At 40.6% G+C, this 25332-nt stretch overlaps 1 protein-coding gene across 2 annotated transcripts in view; it reads left to right on the forward strand.

Annotated features, from left to right (window-relative positions):
* Nucleotides 1–888: 888 nt before the first annotated feature.
* LOC122791676 (cat eye syndrome critical region protein 2 homolog) overlaps nucleotides 889–25332 on the forward strand; it is an 874492-nt gene continuing 850048 nt past the window's right edge. Inside the window, exons 1-2 of one of the 2 annotated variants that reach the window (XR_006363185.1) lie at nucleotides 1661–1842; nucleotides 2262–2345. Coding sequence is in view for 1 of the 2 variants with exons in the window: in XM_044059524.1 (XP_043915459.1) it covers nucleotides 1044–1172 (129 nt within the window). In the remaining variant the exon portion in view is untranslated. Of the gene's footprint in view, nucleotides 1173–1660; nucleotides 1843–2261; nucleotides 2346–25332 lie in introns of those variants that run through there. The other variant, XM_044059524.1, reaches the window with a different exon arrangement.

A 25332-nucleotide genomic window follows, 5' to 3' on the forward strand; every position in this document is an offset into this window, starting at 1 on the left:
ATGATGACCGGCATTTCAGTTTCAGACTTCATATCCTTCAGAAAAATGCACATTAGCACAATACCTTTTATTCTAGCAACTTTAAGTTTATACGAGTAACATTTAAAATTTGTCATCTACTTTGGCTTTGTCCAGATGTTTTGTATCAAGCGGTTGAGAACTATAATGGGAGGGAATAGGTAACCTAAGCAGTAAATCATGTGGAAGTTGCCTGGATGACTTCTATTCCACTAACCACTTTTCTTCTATGTAAATAGAAGCGATCAAAAAGGGGAGGGGATACAGAAATTCACGATTTTCTTTAATTTGCATGACCCATCCTTCTGCTCAGAACGTCAAATCCGGCATTAAATCATAACTAACGGTTCTACACGCTGTGTTGGCTCACTTTTATTTATTGCAGTCTACAAATTTTTTTAAGCAGTCCAAGATACAAAACAGTCAACAAAAAAAATGTTGCAGGAGATCTCACTACTTTTCGACAAGATATAAAAAATAACACGTAAGGTGCACGCAGCTGCAGTGTTATTACAAAAATGAAATAAACCCTAAGTTATGCACACTGTTAAATGATAGACATACTTTGGCATTTCATTTCTCACAAGCTACACGTCCCATTATAACACCGCCATATTTTAACGAGAAAAGCCGGGTATCCAGCTTATAACAATGCCGAAAAACTGACGGAATTCGTCACAAAGTAGGAATATACCATGGTACAAAAGGGTGCGACAAAAAGAGGGAATAGACGTTGTTTTCCCATCAACTTTCCAGTATACAATGACAGTTATTGAAGTTATTTAAATCGATTAAAAATCACATCAACTTCTTGTTAATTTTAAAATTTTTGAATGAAGTACAAAGAAAAGAATGTTACACTGTTGCCTGTTCCCCTTTTAGCCACACTGCGTGATCCCGTCTATTAGTCTGCGGCAGTGCAATTAGAACGCCAGAATGTTGCCTCTATTTGTGGAGTTTAAAGAGACAGCGTGACAGTTTATTTTAATGTATTCAATTAGTACATTTTATGACAGGTTGCAGCTATGACTGAAAATCCTTCTGAATGTAGATATTCCGTAGAGGAACTTCGTTCCTGGTGGGAAATTCCCGCTATCGCTCATTTCTGTTCACTTTTCCGGGAGGCTTTTAAACTTCCAGATTTTGAAATTGAGGTAAATATAATAACAGTATACATAATGGTGTTGTTTCGAATATATGTCAGGGAGTGAATGACAGCGCCTTTGCTATGTTTTTTGAAATTCGAAAAAAACTGATTGTTTATAATTGTAGTGGCATACACAAGGCACTGTACGCACACATTGTCTCACGAGAGCCAATCATCGCATTAGTCGTAAGCCGTGAAATTCGTTGTTTACTGTTTTCTTAACTAAAGTAATAATCTGCGGTCGTTTGCCGTTATCTAGTTACAGTTTATACACAGAGAAACTAGTTATTTTGCAAATGCCGTAAACTGGAACCATTTATAAGCTGCTGAGTAAACTGAAAACTGTTGTACAATAATTGACTATTAAACAGATAAAACACCAGCCTTTTAACATTTTTGGTTTCCTTCGCTTTCGGTTCTAATCGCTGTCTGCTTCCGGTATAACTAAAGGTGAGATTATCCCTAGACATGCGCAAATCTCCTCGGGTATGGCGTGAGCATGTAGTATTGGTATTTTATAGTAAACTGGGTTGTAAAACCATAGTGTCTTGTTTAGGAGTCGAGAAGGAAACACCAAAGCTTACATTGGGTTGCTTAATATCTGCTTGTTTGTTTTAAGATAGCTTAAGGGGTTTGGGGGTAATGATAGTAGGGTACGTCTTCTTAAGAAACGACAGGTCCGTAACAATAATGTGTCCCTTGCTTGGTAATTGTTTGTTTTTATCTGTGTTGGTCTGATCTGGTGCTTGTTTCTAGTTATACTTGTTATTCTCATTGCGTCCTTTTATTGTAGTTCATTGCTTTTGAATTGTAGTGTACTTGTTTGCGTTGGTGGTTTGCTTGTAATACGAATCTCGCTATTTGTTACTGTAAAGTGTATATTTATTATGCTTAGGTCTTCTTGTGAAGACCGAATATTCGTGTTATCAGACAATAAAGAAATAAGGGTTTATTACCATAAGTCATTTTTTGAGACGGTGAACTCCTGCGCATAGAGTCATTGAGGACATTTGAATTGGTGAGAATAAGTATGCCAAAAATGTACTCTGTATAAATGTAGTCTGTTTTAGGATTGACTGCCTGCTTTTCTACTTAGTAAGCTTCATATGGAAGTTAACCAGCCGTCAGGTTTTGCCCGTCTCGCAATAAATGCCTTCTAGATTTCATCTTTTCTTCAGAAGTAAGCATTTATTTTTTGTGTAACAAAGAAAAAAATAAAGCTATGTGCAGTCTAATGTATGAATGCATATCAGTGAAATTTTTAGAGATGTGTACAAACTTTACATGTCACCAATTGGAAAGAAATGTACAAATAAGATGGCTACAAGAGCAAGTAATGCATCTAGTGACAAAGTCAAATATATTCCAAGATACTTGTTTGGATAATAATGGCACAACTTGTTTGGAAAATTGATAGAGTACGCAGATTCAAGTTACTGTACATGTTCTGATATAAGAAATAAGTTGCTGTTTTATTTATTGAAAGTAATTAAAAAAAAAAAGCCATAATAATAGAATGGCGAACTGGACAATTGGGGATTCACTTTTATTCACAACTTACAAAGTAAAGAATATTTTTAAAGTTACAATAGTGCTGTAGATCACATTCAGTGTTTGCACATACCACTATATTGCAAAATAATGGATTTGCACAGAGAAGTATAGTATTTAGAATAATGGGTGGATAATTAACACTTTCCATGTGACAGATTCCAGGCATTTACATTAACATGCAGTACTTGGTAAATGTGGCAGGAGTTCAGAGGTGATGTAGAGTGATGGTAAGATGAATCAGTGAATTTTGGATGGAGTGGATCCAGTGACTGACAGGAAGGGGGTGATTGAGTTCATCAGTGACCTTAAAGGGATATTCCCAGAGATTTTTTGTTTTGATTCTGGTGTTTGTTTCCATTTCATTCCGGGTTTCTGAGCATGTCCTAGCTTTCGCTTTGGGGGTTGGGGTGAGTGCAGGAAGTTTCAATTATTTTAGTCAAATTCCATCTCAAATTGCAGTTGTACTCACTACAGCTGTCACCGAGTCATTCATAGGATCATATGAGGTTACTAGGCTGTTGGCCCTGAGGCCCTTATAAGCCTAGCCAAGAGTTTGGCCCATGTTTAGACAAGTCAGCACCCAATGCCCCTGTCCAGCAGGGACATTTCCCATCCAGTTATCCAGGGTGTGCTTAAAAAGGGGTAAAGAGGTACTCTGCTTGATGTGGAGAGGGAGACTATTCCATAGATGAGGGAGTCACTGGGACACAAATCTGTCCCGCCAACAAGTCTTGTTGATGTCACAGACCAGGTTGAGGCCGTGCATGTGGGTTACTTGAGTGGAGCGTGACCTGCGGATATGCAGCAGTCTCATCAAGGTAGGGTCCATGATTGCCTTGTATGCCAAACAGAGGTCACCTCTGAGGAGTCTGTATGAAACGGAGCAGAGGAATAGGGCTTTTAGCCTATCTGTGCATAGTAGGTGTTTGAGGCCCTGGATTCTCCTGGTGAGGAACCTCTGTGGTCTCTCTAGCTGCTGCATGTGCTTTGCGAGGTACGTGCCGAAATGGGCCTTATAAGGGAAGAATACAGGGATGTTATGTTCTCCTTGTCCCTGGATGAGATACCCTTACTTATGAGGTGGACCATGTAGGAGGCGTTCTGTCCACAGAAGCAACATGGTGGTCAGAAGTCAGGCTGCTATCAACTTGGGTGCCCAAATCCCTCACGACTGATTGACTGCTTAGGACGTTATTAATGTGATAATTTGTGGGGATGTCACTCTCCCCAAAGGGGATGATGATGCATTTTTTGGTATTCATCTTGAGGCCATGTTTCTGGCACCAGTAATTTGTCTGAGTGAGACCCTCTTGGAGATGTCCACATCACTAGGGGAATTGATGACCGCACCCAGCTTGCAGTCATCTGCAGACTTCGTCAGCCATAGCCAACTGGTTTTGGCCTGCACCTCAGAAACGTATATCCCAAATAACAGGCCCCAAGACTGAACCCTGAGGTACGCTGCTTGTTACGGGTCTACTGCTTGAGGTGGCTTCCCTTATCTTGACTATGTGGATTCTATCAGTGAGCCAGTTTGCTACCCATTTGGTAACATATGGATTGATGCCTAGTTGAGAGAGTATCCGTTATGCCTGAGTGGGGAATATTCATTAGTTTTGCCTATGTTTTTTATCTGCAGAGAAAAGTAGCCTTTTAGGATTTTTATGACTTCACTTGCTATTACAATCTGTGATGGTTATACATACTAATTCTGAGATTGCTTTACTACAGAGTAAGGGAAATATGTCGGTAGACTGCTAAGATTTAGTATGACTTCGCTAAACTGCACTCTCTTGACTATACTGCTCGCAGTTATGCTGTGCAGAATAAATAAAGGAAATAAAGAGCTGCACAGTTAAGCTAAGCTTTTTGACGAGTTCATAAAAAGGTAAACACAGAGTCTTGCCCAACCATCCCTACCACAGACACACACAAAAATGTAATAACTTTGTTTCCCAGTGATTGGGGACTGAAATCTTTCAGAGGGAATGAAAACATGGCTGTCTGTATAAAGTAAATTGAAACCAGGAGTAGGGATGATGATGATGACATGGTAAGTGGGTGGTGACAACTGGGAGTTATCCAGACAAGTTTCTTTCGGTAAGAAGTTTAGACTTTTGGATAGTCCCTTTGAGTAGTTAGCAGATTGGGGATATCTTTGCATTTGTAGAATGTTGATGTTGTAGGTGTGAATGCAAATGTAAGGGAAAGGTTTAGCCATACTCCAATATGTGTATGTGCATAGATGTGTGTGTGTGTATATATATATATATATATATATATATATATATATATATATATATATAATGTATGTATGTACATAAGACAGTCAGTGTAGTTGACTGAGGAATTATTCACAGCTCAAAAGTTATAATAGAAATAGCAGAGGAATTTGTAATTCAAAACAGAGATAAGCAGTCAACAGATTTAGAGAGGATATATAGATTTTAAAATAAGTATCAGTCATCAAATTAAATGAAAAAAGTTTGTGCATTGTAGATGTATGGATAAATATAAACTTCCACTATCCCAAAACATTAAACACATGCATCATCTTCTTTTGGCTCTTCCCGTTAGGGGTTGCCACAGAGGATCATCTGTTTCCATTTCTTCCTGTCCTCTGCACCTTGCTCTGTCACACCAACCACTTGCTTGGCCTCTCTCACCACATCCATAAACCTCATCTTAGGTTTTCCTCTTTTCCTCTTACCTGGCAGCTCCATCCTTGGCATCCTTTTCCTAATATATCCAGCATCTGTAAAGTATTTCATGATTCTTCACAGTATTATTTTCCAGGGGTATCTTCTAGATAGTGGAGTTCAATGAGCTTTTCTTCCAGATGAAAAAGTAGATCTATGTCTAGGCCCCCCCCCCCCCTTGAGTTTTTCTACTCTAACAAAAATCTCAGTAAGAGAATTTCTCAGGTTTCTGGGATTTATGGCATTTATGATTCTTCTAGCAGGACCCACATGAGAAAAATTATATGGTACATGAAGTAAATATGGTCTCAGCATCATCATCCCATTACATTCCAGATTCCTGTTTTGGAGTTTGTGAGATGGGAACTTCTTTTGTGGAGAAACCAGTTTTATCTGAGTCCAGGTCTTTCGTTTTCCCTTCCAGCTCCAGCACATTCTGTAGCATCAGATACCTCAGATTTGAGCAGCAGTGATTAGGGGAGTAAGAATGAAGGGTCTTTGGAATGAAAAAAGGCAGACCAAAGCACACACGTGAAAAAAAATGTTGACTTTTTTGATTGATACAGTCAAGAGGATTAACAAAGGCCCACAGGAGCAGTACAAGTGATTACAGGCAGCACAGTAATGTGGTAGAAAAGTAAATGGGGGGGGGGGTGGCAAGTTCTGAGGGAGGACAGCAGTATGATATTAGTCCAAGATAGAATCTCTGATCAAAGAAAGGTACAGTAAACTCTCAGTTAACCAGAACTCGGGCAACTGTCACAAAAAGTCAAAGAAATTCAGTACAGATTTCATGTGTTGCACTTCTGTTTCCAGCCCGCAGAAATGCATCTTATGTTTTTAGAGTCTGAGTTTTAAAAAGGAAGATAGGAATAAATTTCCTCTCTCCCCAACCTGAGAGCAAGTAAAGCCAAACAAATAGTGTAGGGTACTGTATTATTCAGGTCTATTTTTAATAGTAACTCTCAAGCAACCAGAAACTTCAGTTGTCCGGCATCTACGAATCCCCATGGGTGCCAGTAAACTAAGAGTTTACTGTAGTGAGCAGTGCAGTTCATATTGAAGTTGACCATCTCATTGTAATTAATTTATGATCTACAGCTTTCTACCAGATACTGTTCTCCTCTTAACCATTAGGAGGGTGGTTGAAATTCCCACTTCTACATGAACCTTTGTGAAATACTTTTAGATGGTAGGACCTGGTAAGAAAGTTACATTTAAAGTACTATTTTTACTTTGCATTTAATTTAAAGAGCACTGAATTCTTTGAACATATTGTCCTCCCTTGATGATATCATTTATACCAGCTTATTTTAAGAATTATGGTAGTTTTATTCCCCCATTTGTGTGTGATTGTGTTAATGTGTTTTATCAGTTAGTAAAAGGGGATATATCTGATAATTTTTGAGAAATGGAGACGTACATTTAATTTGATGAAATGGTCACTGGAAACTTTGTTTATCTAATTATAAAGAAATTGCCATTAAACTAGTCAGTAAAGGGGTAAAATTGTTATGCCAGTTTCTAATTACATTGTTGTGTATTATGCCCTTTTGAATAACAGCTGTGAATGCATCAGGATTTTAGAAGCTCATGCCAAAAGGCCAGAGTTAGTCAAGTTTTTAGACAAAGCTGTTGCTAAGGGCTGTTTTCTGGACAGAAATGCTTTTTAAGTTGTTGGTCAGGAACCCCTGAAATTCCATTTTTTTATTGAAGATGTATGAAGACATTAGGCACCCCCCCCCCCGGGAGTCCTCTAGTCTCAGGTATTGGGGGTCCTTTGGAAGATGCTGGCTTTATGCTCGAGATAATTTGCATCCTTTAATAAAGGTTTGTCTTGTATATATACATAGAACAGTTCTAATTTTTGAGTGGTTAAAGTTACTTACTTGGTAGAAGAATTACTAGTTTATAACTCTGGATGAAACTAGTGTGTACATGGGATGGGTGTGGAGCATAACAGGATTACTTGGAGTTGAACTTTATTGAAGAATTGATTGAATTTCAGTTACAGAACATTTATTTTTAATGACTTACATTTTTTCTTCATCAAAAGTGCAACTGGGGTGCAAACATTTAATGGGTGATTTGAATTTGCGTTTATGTATAATAACGTGTATTACATGACAAAATATTTTGTGTTGCAGATGTATAAAACGTCATTTTTTTTTTCTTTTTTTCTTAAAGGTGACATTCAGAATTTTGTTATTTTGTTACTGCAATACAGGATAATGTGTGGGATTTCCTTGACATGTAAATACAGCAAAAGTTAGATTGATTTGTTGGACGTCAAACTGTGTATTGAGAATGGCAGAGTACAGTCCACCCTACATGGGAAGAATACAGTGGCCAGCTCCTTTTTACATGCTGGTAGTTTTTTTGCAAGTCATCTGGTGATTTTGTATCTAAGAGCTCAAAAATACATTCTTATGTGAAAGAGTTTGAGGTTGGATGAGGATATTAAACTGTAAATTGCAAGCTCGAGGTTACTTCTAGGATCTACTTGAGTCCTCTGAGACAGGTAGAAGTTTATTTATTTGACATTTGTTTGCCGGGAAAGTCCACTGGGCTGAGCTAGCCCATTTTGGGTGGAGGCCCGGGGAGAAAAGCTCCACCGTAACAGGTAGAAATGACAACAGATTACAGTATTCATAGTAACAAGTATCCTGACACAAAAATACAACCTGCCTATATACATATAAACTTATAAGTTGACATAAAAGCAGTACATACAAGTTTCATAATCTTAGTATTTGCATAGAATGAAGTGACCCAATGAGGCAAGAATACAACCTGTAAAAAGCAGTACATAAAAGTTGTATAACCTAGGTGTTTACACAGAGTAAAGTGACCATTGTCAAAATCATGTGTACCTCGAGTAAGGGGTACAAAGTTAGAGTTCCTTCTTCCATTCAAAGTATCCAGTGGAATCCGCTGTCCATTTCTGGTTTTTCTAATAGTATATATTGTTGCTAGATGTGTGCCCAGATGCATACAATTTTGAAAATAATTTAAAACATTGAAATGTGTTATCTACCAATAAGGCACTGAAGACTGAACTTAGTTACACTGTGAAGATTTCGTTAGTAACTCTCTTGGTATTTAAGATAAGCTTGTCAACAGTTCCTTTAACAGTTCTTAAACCGTAGAGACACAGAGTGAGACTGTGGATGTGGTTGTTTGTCCAGGAAGTTCCATGTGTGGTTATAGGGATTCAACCAGAGTTCATACAATTAATGACAGATTGTACTTAATCAAGATACATCTACATTGTCAAACAGTACAGGTACTTTTCTGTTTAAGATATCCATGTCTGACTTTGTACAAATTTTGAGAAAAGTGCGAATGCCTATTTTAGAATATTTCAAAGATATTAAAAAAAAATGTTCTGTGATTTCTCTGTAAATAAATAAATAAATGGGGCAGGAGCCAAACCTTGGCCTCTGTGCAGACTAACCATGGTAGCCTGGAATGTAGCTTTCCAGCTTAAGCGCAGTCTGCGGGCATCTTACAGCTCGTCAAAGCAAACCTTTGTGGCAGTTGAACTGAGACTAGAACAGACACTTGGAAACTGAATTGGGTGGTCTTCAGGAATGCATCCAGCTGTGGGCAACACCTCAGATACATCTATTTGCTCCCAGTCCCAGAAATCAATTCTGCTTCGGGTCTCCACACAAGAAGGCCTGGAAAACTTGGACAGGAGTGTTCCTGTATGATTTTCTACCATTTCCCTTAATCCATTGACTTTCCAAAGGCTCAGAAGGAATTTCAAAAGATCGTTGTGGGTGATCCTCCCTTCATTTGGAAATGGCAAAGGGTGGTTAACACAAGCTTCCTTGCAGCCTGGATCTATTAACCGAAGACTGGGTGTTTGGTGCACCCCAACTTGAAGCAGCTTAATCTGACTGGATGATGGAGTTTTAATGCCTTTCGGACACTTCTGGTAATATGCAGCAGGTATTAAAGGAGGCTAGGAAATCATATATTAGCAGACGGATTTTTTTTTTTGGTGTTAAGTCAAAAACTAGGACCCCTTAAGGCTAGTGTTTCTGTGGTTTTGCAGTGTTTGTGTGAGTTACTATCCTCTGGCCTTTCGTACTCTTCCGTCAAGGTACACTTGTCAGGCAGCATGTCTGCCCATGGATCCCCTATTAAGGTGCATTCCCATGTGAAAATGTTTTTGAAAAGGATATTGCATACCAAGCTTAGAAAACATGTGCCTCTGGCATTTTATAAGTTCATGGGTGGTTTCTAGGTTATTGGCTCAAGATCTGTTTTAATCCTAGCTAAACGTACCCCAAATTTCCAAAAATATTGCTGATCTGTGTTAATTCCCCAAAGAATTTTACAATGTACAATATAGGTTTGTACACACCAAATGTTTAAAGGCTGCCCCTGTCCATTGGGAACATAGGTCTCAACCCAGTGATAAGTTTGTGATGTCCCATCTATTGGTCGAAGTAAATATGGTTAGGGATGAGCTCTGCTTCATGTGGATTGGAAGCCTGCTTCAAAGAAGAGATAATCTTTGAGACGCATACCTGTCCTTTCAACACAGGTTCATAGGTGGATACTAGGCTAGCAACTACTCAAGGCTTTATAAGATTAGCGGTGTCCCAGATGTGTTCAGTGAGTTGTTTTGTCCTAGTGGTTATTTTAAGGGGTATATGTTAGGGTGTGATTTAATAGCTGCCTCTGTCCATCAGGCACAAGGGGTGCCAGCCTAGGAATGAATGCCTGATTTTACATCCATTCATCCATGTTGCACTTAAGTCGGGTAAGGACATGGATGGGAAGCCTCTTCCGGAGAATGGGAATTCACTGATATATATCTGTCAAACATGTCTTGTTTAAGTATCAAGTAAAATATAAATCCATAGGTTTGGTAGTCCTGATACTGTTCATTCTGCAAATATGTAAAAGGTCCATCAGAGTGGGATCCAAGGATGCCTTGTATGCCAGGCATAGATCGCTTTTCAGTAGTCTGTAGGAAACAAAGTAAAGAAGTAGTAATACCAAAGCAATGCAAGTGAACCCAAATAAGCATAACAATAATACTAACAAAATAAAAATGCTCAGATCAGCTCAGAACCCACAATTTGAAAATTAAGCACTTTCGTCTTAATAGGAGTAAGAAATCATCAGAATAAAAAGAAAAGGAAAACAAAATTTTAAATATGTTCCTCTGTCGGGTATCCTATGCTGTGTAGCAACCAGTCAGCATTCATCAAATCCCATTATGCTTGTTTCTAAAACATTCACAATTGAAAGGTTTTCATTTAAACCAGGAAGTCTGTCAGAATTAAGCTTGATTTGCTAGTATAATTCACTTATAAGAAGATGATTTGTTTTCCAGTCACCACTGTCCTCATCCAAAGTAACACTTTCAGCAGAGAGAAAAAATGTTGTAATTCTAATAATACAAGCTGTTCTTAGCTACGGCATTCCACTTCTTTTTTTTGTTATAGTGTAACAATGTTGGTAAGTATGTAGTCTCTATTATTGGTTTTGACAATATAGTGTGCATTACATGATAAAACAAGTATCCATGTAAGCAGCTACAGCAGTATTGCAGTTGGTGTCCTCCACAAGTAATAAATATATGTGCTTAAGTTTTTCTGTGGGCAGTATTGAAGTACAAAAAACAATTTTGAGAAGACTGTTAATTTCAGGTTCAAACATCAATAACCCTGGAATGTTCAATTGTGGTGCATGTGAGCAGTGTAAGTTTGTTAACACTGGGAGGTTTTTAATTAAAAGTGACCATGACTTTCTCCTTACTTGTGAAGGATGCAATAATAGTAATACTGCTACATTGCTACTTCTTAAATCATGCAATGCATACTGTATTGGCTAATCTAATAATAAGTTGAGACTTATTTACTAACATTATTATGCTATAAAGAAAAAAGAAAAGTTGAATGCTCTGTCTAAGCTCAGCTTGCAATGTGAGAATTTTAAGGAATTTTCATTGTTTTTGAAAGTGTTACTTTGAATGATGGGGTGGTGAATGGAAACAAAATCCTCTTTAGATGGAATAATACTGGCAAATTAAGCTTTAATTCTGACAAAGTCCGTGGTTTAAATGACAAATCTTGCAAGTGTTTTTAAAAAAGCATAACAGGATTTTGATTGTTGTAACTCAGCACGTGATCTTGATTAATGAGTGTATTTAAATCTTGTTTTCATTTTCTTTTTATTCTGATGTCTTACTATATTAAGGCAAAAGTGCTTAATTTTCAAATAAACTGTGGGTTCCAGAACAAAGCACTTTTATTTTATTAGTATAAAGAAAGTGCTTTGAGGCGATCGGCATTAGGATATTGTTTACTCCCTGCACTCTCTTTTTGTGAGAAACCTCTGTGGACATTGCATTTGTTGCATGTGCCTGTTTGGGTACAGACGTGTGTGTGTGTGTGTGTGTGGGGGGGGGGGTATTGCACTTGATGGGTCTGATGAGGGACAAGTACAGTGGCACAGTGATTTCCCTTGGTCTAGATGCCATGCCCTTATCAATTGAGCAACATGGAATGAATTTCCTACTACTTTAGACATGTTGGTCAAAAGCCATATTATATGAGCCCCAAGCTCCCTGACTACTTGGTCTACTCTTGTGGGTTTTTAATCATTGGGGTAGTTTTCTAGTGTTATCAACTTCCCAAAGGGTACTCTTATGCATTTCTTGGCTTTGTGATTTAAGCCGTGGCACTGGCACCAGTCATTTTTCTGCGTTAGACCTTCTGTAAGATGTTAGTTTCTTGAAAGGTTTGTAGGATTGTTCCAGCAAACTTGGTTAGCCAAAGACCCTTGACATTGGCCTTGATTTCTGAGAAGTAGATGCCAAAGAGGAGCTGATCCAGTACAGAGCCTTGAGGGACTCTGCTGATGACCAGCCTCTCTGCGGAGGTAGTTCCTTCAATGCTGACTTGTTGGGGCTGTCTGTGAGCCAACTGGCTATTCATTGTATTATGTAGGTATTTATGCCTAATTCTGTGAGTTTGTAAATGATACCCAAGTTGGGGTATTGTATCAAATGCCTTGGTCAAGTTAAGTTAGGTAGTATGCACCATTTTACCCACATCTTTGCGTTGGTGACCTTGCAAAAGTCCATCAGGTTTAGTAGGCATGATCTGCTTTTGATAAAACCAAATTTGGTTGGTTCAAGTGACTGAAGGTTCCTTATGTCATTGTTTATCATTTCCATGATAATTCTTTCCATGGCTTTGCATACGAGACTAATCAGACTAATGGGTCTATAGTTCTCAGGATCCTTTGGTCCACCTTTGTCCTATTTATGTCGCAGATGAGGTTTAGGTCCTTGGTAGAGGTATTTTTGATGTAACCTTTGTTTTAGAAAAAAATAACTTTCTCTATTTGAACCGGTTCGTTAGGCTGACTTGAGGTTCTTAACTTGGAAAACAGTTTTGCTCATTGCTCTTCTTGTAGATGTCAGCGCATCTGAGATGCAAGCTGCTGTGGCGGTCCAACCTTCTCTTATTTTCCACAAAGTTAGTGTTTCCTTAAGAACTAATCTTTCATTTATGCCTAAAGTGGGTCCGAGTTTACTTTAAGCCAAGCTATACATCTGTGTTTCTTTCCAGAACCTAAAAGTGGGGAGAAAGGGTACTTGATAATTGTATGTCCACAGGCAGCGCTAATATTATCTTGCCAGTACTAAAACTTTCAGGAAATCTTATCAAGTGTTCGTTTCTTGTGAAGATAAGAAGAAAGAACAACCTGTGTCAAAAGGGTCTATATTATAACAACAAATGATCAGATGATCGAACATTGTTATATCGACCCCTAAATCTTGAAAGCTCATAACAGCGAACAACCAGGACAGTGATTCCCCCCCCCCCCGGGGGGGGGGGATCGCTGTTCCAAAAAAAAAAACACAACACTAAATGAAGTGGTGGGCTTTGCCCCCCTCCTCTTAAATATACCAACTCCGAGATTGCACTACAGTGGAGGAAATGGCACAACCCGGACGGCCGGCCCAGCGATTTCTTTCCCTGGGACAAAATTTGCTGTTCTGGCCGTTTGCTATTTTGCTGGTTTCGACATTTTATGTTCGACCTAACCACGTTCGATCATCTGATTGTTTGCTGAACTAAAGTAGACCCTGTCAAAACAGTACATCTTCAAATAGTTGTCTCATTCTGTTAACTTTTTGTTATACCCACCACAGTAAGTCAGTTTTGGGCAAGGAAAGGGTTGTATTCTAAAAGTATTCTATAAGCATCTGCTTGGTCCCCTGTACATACTATATGAAGCTACAAACTACATTCCTTTTCCCGGTCTAGGGCTGGCCTTGCTAGAACCATTCTCTAAGAGCACCTGGACTCTCATCCTTCCTCCTCCCAATCAGTTCAAGCTATGTTAGTCTAGCCGTATAGTTAATGCTACTACTTAAGTGATCAAATATTGAACATGGTACAACTATGTAAGTAAACTTAAAAGTAGATATTCATGTGATCACTGTTACAGTCTCCGCTCTCTTTCTCCATATTTTTGTATTTATTTATTCTTTTTGTCAGGATGGGGGCCTTTAGTGTTTTATTTTCCGTACATTGACCTCTTTCAAGGCTCTAGCCTCATTCTTTCAGTTGGCATGAAAGCTTTGAAGGGTTTGGGGCCCAGTCACTCTCTTTTCCAGTTCTACTTGAATGGATTAGCAGTTTAGAGTGTGGAAGGCGTACTCAAGCTTTGGAAGCTTGCTGGCTGTTGTATCCGTAGCAGGAATACGGCCTACATAGCTAAGGCTACTGCAGCAGTGATTATTTGAACATTTAGCGTTATAGTAAGTTTACTTGGACAACTGTACTTTTTCTTTCTTTCTTTCTTTCTTTCTTTCTCTCTCTCTCTCTCTCTCTCTCTCTCACTTTACTTTTTTATTTTCATTGTTGACTTTCTGAACATCATAGACACTTCAGTTAGCAAATTGTGTTAACAATTTACAGTAGTTTGCAGGCTTTTGCAGCTCTGCCAGAGCTCTGTTTTTTAACTGCTTGTACTGCTACCACCATCTTGGAACTCCTTCCAAAAACAGTTTCTTGTCCAAGACATAATGACCTGCGTCTCCCAGTCTTTTGGTCAGTGAGAGTCAACTTAAACAACAAAAAAAAGAATCCTCAAATCAAGCCTATCATCCTTGAGTGTGTAAGGGGTGTTCATCTGTTAAGAATGTACCAAATCAAAAGCTTTGGCTTGTGTGTATTTTATTTCATAATAGACAAAAGTCATTGTTAACCAGCACTTGGCAAGTTGCCCAGACTCCTTGTATGTTAAATAGTACCGTTTACACAGAGATGATAGCTTATTATATGGAATCAAAGGAAGGGAAAGACCACCCACTTTTTAAAGCTTAATTTACAAAGGAATTTGTGCCTGCATGACGTACCACAGACGCAGAGAAATTTCTAGTCTGGTATTGCTGACAGTCTTGTACAGGTGATTTGTCCTGCTAGTGTCAGGAGCACAGCAGCTACTGTAAAAAGACAGGTGTGAAACTGTTTTCCATCCTCTCTGTTGCGGAGAGGAAGGCAACTTAACATTTATTGACAGCTGCTTCCAAGGTAGCCATACATTTCATAGCAAAACAGAGCAATTTCATCAGTCAGTGGTTCAAAGGCAGTTGTCGCCTCTTTTGACAAATTTACATAAGTAGCATTACAGTATTGAAATGTTAAGTTTTAAACTTTAAATGTTCATTGTTTATACTGCTTTACATTTTAAGATGATTTAAATGCAATATTAAAGATGTCTGTGACATCTAAAGAAAAGCAAGAAAATATTTTTTTTGTAATTCTTAAAGTATCAGTACATTTACGAAAGTATGGGGGGAGGGTGTTGGTTCAACTTGGACTGCAGACAGATGATTTGAGCAAAGGCCTGCAGTTTAACTACTTTTTTAGTTTCATCTCTATAACTGTATCTTAGTATACTGTAAAACAAGCCTTGAGAGAGAGAGAGAGAGAGACAAATGAGGGCCATTCAAGAAATAAAAGAAGCCGTTCTGTTACTGGAGAGAGAAAAGATGACGGTGATTGACATTAATCCCTTTATATGTCAATGGCATGGGAATATACCAGTACTTCCTTATGTCTAGCATGACTCATAGAAAGCAGAAATGGATTATGGGAAAGAGGCTTAAAGAAAAAACTATGTTGGTTTGTCTAGCCCCATTGGCAGCCATTTTGCAGAAAATATATTAAAATTCTGTAAGCAGCAGTCGGAGTGATTTTAAAGTGTTAAAGCTTGGATAACAAAGACATAGTGAAAACATATGTATATATATTTTTTAATTCTAAGGTGGGTTTTTCCTTTAAAGGTTCTTTCAAGGTTGAGAGAATAACAGGAGAATTTGTTGGAAGAAGGGATTGATTCATTTCCCTTTGAAGGCCCCTTTTTGTAATACTGCTTCCATCTCCCTTATACTTTTTTGGGGGCTTCTTTTGCTTGGATTTCCTTTTTTTTTTTTTTTTTTTTTTTTTTTTTTTTTTTTTTAAAGCTTTGCCTGTCTTTTAAGAGTGTAAAGCAGTAGTCATTCGCTGGTTTCAGGCTTGTTTTTAATTGACAAAGCTCATTGCTAGTTTCCCTTTTTTCAGTGCTCCAGTAAGATTTTTACACATTTTATTTATTTATCATTTGTTGACCGGGAAAGTCCGACTAGGTTCCACAGAGCCTGTTTTCAGCGGAGGCCCGGGGAGAAATGCTCCAGGTGCATGTCTTTGGAATATGGGAGGAAACCCACGCGAACACAGGGAGAACATGCAAACTCCACACAGAAGACACCCCAGCCGAGAATCATTGATAAATGTGCGTTAAGGATATAATTTAGCAGGAAATTACAGACTAGTTCACCTCATGAACTGTATATTTATTGGATGGCAGGTGACTGTGTGTGAGAGACGGGGAGGGTGGGTCAAGGATGTGCATTTTTCTGCCTTCATGTATCATCATTTGCAGAATTGAGAAACAACTTTGAGTTACTCCTTGCTTTTATTACATTGTGAACCTAGTCACATGGATGTACTTTTGTATCTAGAATTTTATTGGCTTCTACGCTGTGCTACATGGTCTGAGTAAATTAACATGTTCATCACAGTTAATAAATATGTCCACATTCTAAAACTGGATACAAATAAAATGTCTGAAATAAATTCTGTAATTTCTTGGCAGATTTTAATACACCTTATCAACTTTTAGTTGTATTTTATTAGCAAGATCTGCCTGGAAGGACCGGCACAATCTTAATATAACATAAGGGTTGTACAGGAAACTTTGCAGATTTTAGATACATTTGTATGTTTTAGGAAATGGGCAGTACTGAATTGTCTCCTTGTGTATGTGGTGACGATCTCCTTAGCTTGTTCTGAGAAAATCATTCTGTGATTTTTTTTTTAAAAAAAGCACCAGAATTACCCGTTGTAAAGACTTTAAACCTTACCTGAGAGATGAACAGAACCTACTGGAGAAACAGGTCTTTATCCCAGAAATTGTCCTTTCTCTGGAACAGGATTCCCATCCATATGAAGCAGAGGTCCTCCCAAACCCAATTCAGATGTAAATTGGAGCAGTTGGATGGGGAACAGGAAATTCATCCCTGGTTTGGCATCCGTGTCCCTTTAAAGGATGCAGGCAGCCAGTAAATGGTTTATATCCCAGCCCCCTGCTTACACTTATTAAAGGTGTCAGAACTTGTCAGAAATTAGGGATGCATGGCTAGGATTAAAAAGGCCCTGTTGGTTGTTGGCTAGTACACACCTATGAACATATTGAAATACCTCTCTCTCCTTTTTTTTACCACTCCCTTTTCTTGTTTGCCTGTTATGTTTGGTAGACAGTCAAGTATTCTGTCTTCACTGATGGCTAGAAATAAGAGTTATGTATTTACTATAACTTGGCATCTGTGTTATCCTATGTTATTATTCATCACAGTAAGGTCTTGGATCCGACATTGGATCTGAGCCAGCAACTTTAGCTAAGACAGATCCAAGGCTCAAGCTCTTCCCTCTCCCATAATCTCCTGCTGCCCTCTAACCCTCCGATCGAGTTTGCTAACATAGTCAGTACCACTATGACCCAAAAGGAAGAAAGGGAAATAGTCTTGGACCCACGCACTCATACTCCCAACTTCATCCGAAGATCCAACAAGGAAGGGGGATGATGGGAGGCAAATGTGATGAATAATGATATAGTGTAACACAAATGCCAAGTTATGGTAAGTACATAACTCTTTACCTGATGTTATCCATGTCCTTATTCCTCCTCACAGTAAGGCTAGAGTCTCCATCTACAGTCTACCCTCAGAGTCCTCAAGGAAGGACATGTTGAAGCATTGTGGAACCAAAGGAGGCCCTGTTCCTGGAAACCAAACTGAGCTTGTAATGAGATATAAAAGTGTGACAATTAGACCAAGTGACAGCAGCGCAAATACCGTCGATGGAGAGTCTGGCCATGAAGGCTGAAGAAGTAGCCACAGACCTAGTAGAAGGAGCTCTAACCTTTCCCAGAACCACAAGATGCTTAATTGTGTAGACAGTAGAAATGCAGCTTGAGATCCATTTAGAGATAAGTCACTTTAGAAATGGGAAGGCCACGTCTATTCGGGGGAAAAAGCCACAAAAGCTGGTCTGATCTGTGAAACTCATTAGTTCCATACAGATAAACTTCTAATTGCCTGTGTACCTTCAAAGTATGCAGGATGTAATCCCCTTTATTGCAATAATTGGGAAAGAAAACTGGTAACTGAATACATTGGTTCAGATTGGATTCGGAGGAAACCTTGGCCAAAAGGGATGGTTTTGTTCTAAGAGACACTCTATCCTTGTGAAAGACCATATCCGGGGGGAGCAATTGAAAGGGCTTGTAGCTTGGACACAAAAAATTTGAAATGGCAAGAACTAGCAGGCTCAAATGGGCTCTGAGTCGGGGATTGCAGCACTTATGTTAGATCCCAAGGAGGCAAGGAAACCTTAATAGGCAGTCTTAGAAGAAAAACGCCTTTCATGAAGGCTTTACAGGCTCGGGAAGAGAACATAGATTCACTATTCTCATGTAAATTGGAAGTTGCAGCCAACTGAAGCTTAATAGTAGAAAAACTTAACCACTTCCTGAAAAAGTGAAGACAAGAACAAGACAATATCTGGTACTGAAACAGAAAAGGGGTCCAGATTCCTTCTCATAGCCAAGATAGTAGCAAACGGAAAAGGTTTTCTATAAACCTTTCTGGTGGAAAGCTTTTGGGAGGCTAGGATAATAATCTTGATGGGGAAGCTAGCCTAGACTGTTTCAAAATCACTGTAACTGGAGAAACCATGTGGTCAGAGGAAGGGTCTGCAGATTGGGAAGAGGGAACCCTGAAGGATGGGAGATCAGATCCAGTATCCAAGGGGGGGATACTTCAAGTGAGACCTTAGGAAAGGAAACCATGGCTGATGAGGCCAGAAGGGGGCAGTGAGGATCAGGGATGTCCCCAGGTGGTGCTCTTTCTAAAACTCTTTGGGGGTAAGAGTAGAGGGGACCTGGAGGCTAATCGTCAAATAGAGCATCCCTTGGTGACTCCCCGGTTGGGGGGATCAGGACGAAGTACATGCTGCATTTGTTGTTGATTTGGGAGACAGAGGTCGTAGGATGGTTGACCCTAATGATCAAAATTCTGTTCTGCCACCGTCTGAGGGAACCACTCGTGATGACTCCATATGGTTCTGCTGAGTTGTCTGCCAAATGCATTGGAGTCCCCGGGTATATGTGTTTCAAGAAAAAAGCGCCTGGAGGACATCGCCCATTCCCCACACTCTCGTGGCTCCTCTGCCCAACTGGTAAGATCTTGTTCCTCCCTGTTTGTTGATATACCTGACCACTGGCATGTTGTCCGTCTGAATTGCAATCATCCCCAGAGAAAGGCAATCCTGAAAGGCTTGCAGTGTTAGGACTGCTTTCATCTTCAGGACTTTTATGTTCAATTTGGACTCTGCGGAGGGCCATGTGCCTTGAAGTGTTTTTCCCTGGAAATGTCCCCCACCCCAACAGGGAAGCGTCCGTGATCACCATGGCCTTGGGTGGAGGGAGTGAAAAGGACCTGCCTAAAATAAGATCCTGAAACTGAAACCACCAAAGAAGTTGCCGTCTGCACACTGGCATCAATTGTATGGACATAGGTTGAAGCAGAACGGACCATTGAACTGCCAGGGTCCACTGTAAAACCCGCATATTGTATGTTGCTAGTGGTACAAGCTGTGTGGCTGCGACCATGGACCCGAGGGTCTGAAGAACCAAGTGGACTGAAGGATTCGAAACATTTAAGACTTGCATGATCAGCTTCCAGATCAGCTGTACTTTGAGAAGAGGTAATGCTGCAGTCTCTGAGACTGAGTCTAGCTGGACTCCTATGAACTCTTAATGTTTGCGTCAGGACCAGATTGGACTTTGATAGGTTCACTGTAATCCCCAAATGGCTGAACAAAAACTGGGCATATTGGATGACTTGTGACAGTCGATACCTTGTGGGTATAGTGAGGAGCCAATTGTCGAGGTATGAAAACACCTGGAATCCTTGCAGTCTCAGGTGAGCTGCCACCACTGCCATGCATTTGGTAAACAACCAGGGGGCTGTGGTGAGTCCAAAGGGCAGGGCTTTGACCTGGTAATGATTGACTCGTAACCAGAAGTGAAGGGGTCTCCTCGAATGGCCTGTCTGTCTTGATATGATCGTAGACGTCCTGGAGATCCACTGAGCACATCTAGTCACCCTTGCACAAGAGAGGCAGAATGGATTGAACAGTGACCATCTGGAACTTGAACTTCTTGACGGATAGATTCAGCTCACTGAGGTCCAGAATAGGATGCAGGTCGCTGGTCTTTTTGGTATTTAAAAGAAGTGAGAGTAAGTTCTGGATCATCTCTGTGCTGTTGGGACCTCTTGGATGGCGCTCTCTTTTTTTTTTTTTAAAGAAGTTGTAGAACGTCCTTGAAGGCCAACTACCTCTGGTGGGGTGGTATGTTGGGGGAATGCCTTCTTATAGGAGGGGGTTGAAAAAAGGGGAATGAAATAACTCCTAGAAACTATGTTTAACACCCACTGATTGGAGGTGGTGATTGTCCAGGCTAGTGGGTGAAGGGAAAGAGGCTCCCGACTGCCTCCAGGGCAGGACAGTCTGGTAATGCTTCAGGAGAGCTGAAAAGGCTGCTCAGAGAGAGGTTCCCAGAAGTACTGATTTTTGAGGACCCCCCCCCCCGCCTCCAGGGCGGCATCTGCCATTGAAACCTCTCCCTGCCTCTGGAAGTGGAATCATCAGGAGCATACTGGAAAGAAGACTGACCTCTGGAACCACATCTTCTTAGCTCCTCATTGGGTCTTGGAAAAAGACCTTTGAGGAGCAGAAAACTTGATTCCAGTTGTGGACAAAGTGTTCCTTCCTGCTCATTACAGGTTGAGAGTTTTTTTTCACAGAAGGTCCAAAAAGGGTGGGCCCATCAAATGGAGTGTTAGTAAAAGAAGTTTTTAAGGAGTCCGCAAACCTGCATAGTCATAACAAAGCATGTTACCTTATAGGTATGCTGGTACCTGCCACTTGAGAGGTAGCTTCTGCTGCATTGGAAGTTAGTCTCGGTAAGGAATTAGCGAGGGACATCAGAGTAGAGCGCTTGGGAGAGATCTTTTGAAAGGTCCTCTTCCAGCAACAACTTTGTAAGGGAAATGGTGAGTTCTTTGACCAAGTCCCTTTGAAGGTGGGTGAAGTGTGCCAGGTAATTGATTGCCCTTAGTTCAAAGGTAGCCAAGGCAAACGCATGCTTCCCATGCCGGTCATTCGTCCAAGACTCCCTGTTTGGGGGATGGAACGTGGAGCCCTGCTCCGCCAGCAACTTTTTGGTGACAACATCAACCACAATGGCATCGACTGGAACTCCTTTGCTCCAAAAGGGTCAGTCCATGGGGGGGGTTAAGAAACTTATTGAAAATTGCATTTTAATGCTTTTGTATACCCAGAGTTAAATGAATGTTGTCTTCCGGCTTATCCCGGTTGGGGGTCTCCACAGCGTATCTCCGGTCTGCTAATGTTTGGTAGTGGATTTTTACATGCCGAGTTCCCAGCCCTGACGCACAACCTTCAATGAAGGCATGCCCATTCACGCATGCCTCCACACAGAAGACGCTCTAGCTGAGAATCGAACGCGACAACATCTTGCTGTGAGGCGACAACGCTACCGCAGCACCACTACCGCTGAATACACTAGTATTTCTTGTCTTTTGAAAATCCAACATTTTAATGGTTAAATGTATGGGTGTGGTTTTAATTACTCCTGTTGGTGGAGCTTACCACTTGTGTGGCTATATTAAGTGTGTTTTTAGTATTGTGTTTTTGTTTGACGAAGTCCCATGATATATACTAGGGATTAAAGTGCTTAACTGATTCCATTTGGCAATAAAGGAGTTTTTTCACCATCTACTGGTTTTATTTTAAGGGTTAAGCAAGTTCCTTAGGTACTGTTTCTACAGTGTCTGGTTCCTTCCAGGCCGTGTGGAAGAGAAGATCCACCAACTTGTCAGCAGGGGAGGACACCCAGGAAGTAGATGGGGCCCACCCCGAACCCATTCAGAAACCGACTCCTTCAAAGATGGGTTTGGGGAGACCATCTGCCCTTTGCCCCAGGATCTCAAGGATGTTCTCAAAGGAGGCATAATCTGGCAGAGATCTGGGGGACCCGTCTCCTTCATCGAGGTCCATGTCCTCTGTGAGGGACTCCATGGGAGAGTCCCAAGTGCTGCCTCTTGCACTACAAGGTGCCTCCTCAGTGGGGGGCTCTGGGGAGGACTTGGATGATGCAGGGACCCCATGAGGGGAGGAAATCCCCAGAAGGCTAGTATGGGAGGGGGGCTGACCCTGCACAGGCTAGGAGGCCCGCCACCCAAGGCAGAGAGGGGTAGGGGTGGACCCGGAGGGGCAGGAGATGTCACTCCAGTCTTGGACAAGGTCCTCTCTATCACCCAGAAGAACGACTGGCTGGAAAAGGTCCCGTCCCCATTCCTGGAGGACGAGACCCCCACGGCAACGGAAGATTGGACACTGACATAATAATGTGGACCCCCGGATGATATAGGTCCGGAGCTGTCAAGGGCCAAAGCCCCAAGGGGAAGAGTTCAGTCCAAAAGGCCTGAACCTGACTGCTCTGGGACGGGACCCACTCTGGTCCGAGGTTGGAGGAGCAGAGCAGGCCAAGGACCCTAATCGGGTCTGTAGGGAATACTCAACATTGTTGGGATGTGACTGCAGGTGTCCGGGTCCCGAGATTCTGAAGCCCCTGGGGTTGGAAGAGGAGTGCGGAGAGTTGGAGAGGCACCCCTAGCTGTTGGGCTTGGGGAAGCCAAAAGCCCCAACTCTGTCTGGGGCTTGAGGAAGCTCCATATTATCCTGTCCATATCTGAAGATAGCAAGCTCCTAGATGATCTGGAGGAAGTGGAGGAGTGTGTAGATGTGGGTGGAGATCCAACCCTGGACACCGTAGATCTAGGTCTGTGATCCAGAGTTTGGCTCTTAGGTATAGGAGCCGACTGACGCAAATGCCTAGAGTTTCCAGGTGAGGCCATATCCTCAGTAACTGTAGTTGGATCTGACATACCTGTCTGATCCAAAGGCCAGGTGGCAGGACCAACCGGATCCGATGAACTGGTCAGATCCGAGGCTGGTCTTCCCACCAGATCTGAGGGCCTTTGATCCGAGGAGGCCCTGGATCTGATAGAAGAATCCAAAGATGACTGATCCAAAATCTCGAATCCAAGACCGCCTGGGCTGGAGTTAGATATGGGGATCTGGGATCCGACAACCTAGGTTTTTTTTTTTTTTAATTTTTGTTTGTTTATTTATTTATTTTTTGAAGCCACCGAAGGGATGGATGGGATGGTCTTTCCTCTTCGGCTCCGAAGGGGAAGCTGTGGAGGGGGAAACATAAGGACCCCGCTGAACCAAGCCTTTAAGCAGCAGCTTATTATGGTACTCCGCTAAGGCTGTGGGATTGAATGCTGCACAAACGCCGCATTCAGCCTCCAGGTGAGGAGCCCCTAATAAATACAAGCACTCCTTGTGCGAACCAGAATCGGTCCTCTTTTTGACTGCATGAGGAGAGCTTTTTAAACCCAGAGGGTTTTTCAGACATAATGGAAAAAAGACCTAACACTAAAAGTTTAAGAAATGAAAGAAAAGGGTGCCAAACACCTAAGTGACAAATGGGAAACTACCCTGCCAAAAAACTAGGATATCTAATGGAGAGGAGGAAACTACTAATACTGAAACTAAGTAGACTAAAGTTAAACTAAGTTAAACTAATTTAAACTAAGCTAAACAAAAAAATGGAAACAATTATCTGAGTGAGAGCCAGGGATCACATCTGTAGCCAAATGCGGCAAATGAGATCTGAGGGTTAGTGGACAGCAGGGGATTGTAGGAGAGGAAGGAGCTTGAGCCTTGAATCTGTCTAAGCTAAAGTTGCCATCTCGGATCCAATGTCCGATCCAGGACCCTACTGTGAGGAATAATGACATGGATAACATCAGATTCCATGTTTAAAAGGCATATAAACCACCACTTTTTGAAACTTTCCTCATTATTCTGTTTTCAAAAATGTGTATTTTTATTTTTTTATTCTTTAATTTCTTTGTTTTGTAATTGTATCTAGTAGGTCAGACGGTACCTCTTTCCTTTGCTGTTTTTATTATCACTTTATAAAATTTGTAGTGTGACCTTTCTTCCCCAGCAGTTTATAATTATCACCCTCTTTTAGCACTTCCAGCTTCGAACACTGCCTTATACTTCTATTTTTTTTCTCCAAAACAGATTCCAAGTATAATTAGTATTACAGTACTTTAATCCTGTTTTACTTCAATAGTCTCTCATCTTATTTTGACCATTGTATTTCCTTTACTTAAAAATAAAAAAAAAAATACTGAAACCAGTAAACCAGTCTGTTTAATACACCAAAACACAGAACAAGTAAGAACTTTCGCCGAAAACAAGATAGGCTTCTTCAGAGTTGTTCAGGTTAATACAGTCCAACAAATACTACAGCATATGAATAATCAGAGAATCAGTTACTCAATCCACACATATCATTTAAAAAATGTTTAAAGACAAATACACCAAATTCATACGTGTCATGCATGTTTACCCCATAAAATCCAACATTTTAAGCGTTATACACTTATTAAACATCTAAAACAATTTTTTAAACATTTTAGACATTTAAAGACCACCCACCCTTGTTAAGAAACCTGGTCATGCCTTATTTTTAAAAAAGGGTTAATGGTAATAAAATCATTTAAACCTGGATCCTTTGTGGCATTCAGTCGCAACTGCCACATGGTCTCCTTTGCTTCCAGCAATACATTGCCATCCCCTCCTCGTTCATTCACTATGACCTTGTTAGTGATGAAAAATACATTATATTTTTAAATTTTCAAATTTACCAGAATGCATAAAAAGAGCATTATGAATATCCTTGTTTTTTATTGCCCTCATATGCTCACTAATTCTGTCTCTTAATCATCTGGTCGTTTTTCTAATATAGAACCCGGGACAAGAAAGACACGTAGCCATGTACACTACCTTGGTGGAACTACAATTGCATCTACCCAGGCATTGGATGGAAGCATCATATCCTGCTATAAAAACATAGGGTCCATTATTGATGGAGCTACAGTTTCTGCAAGCTCCACTCTTGGTCATATTGGATTTATAAATACCCTTGTAACTTTGTCCCTTCAAGACATTCTTGATGTTCCTCCCCCTGCTGTACACTACTTGGGGCTTCAATCCTAATAAGGACATCATTCCTGGTTCAAAACATAACTCCCAACATTTAGTAATTATTTCAACTATCTTGGTGGTACATTCATCGTATCTCAAAACCATAGCGCTC

The sequence above is a fragment of the Protopterus annectens genome, chromosome 17.part0 (assembly GCF_019279795.1).
Source record: "Protopterus annectens isolate FY-2018-M chromosome 17.part0, PAN1.0, whole genome shotgun sequence".
NCBI classification, from domain to species: Eukaryota; Metazoa; Chordata; order Ceratodontiformes; family Protopteridae; genus Protopterus; species Protopterus annectens.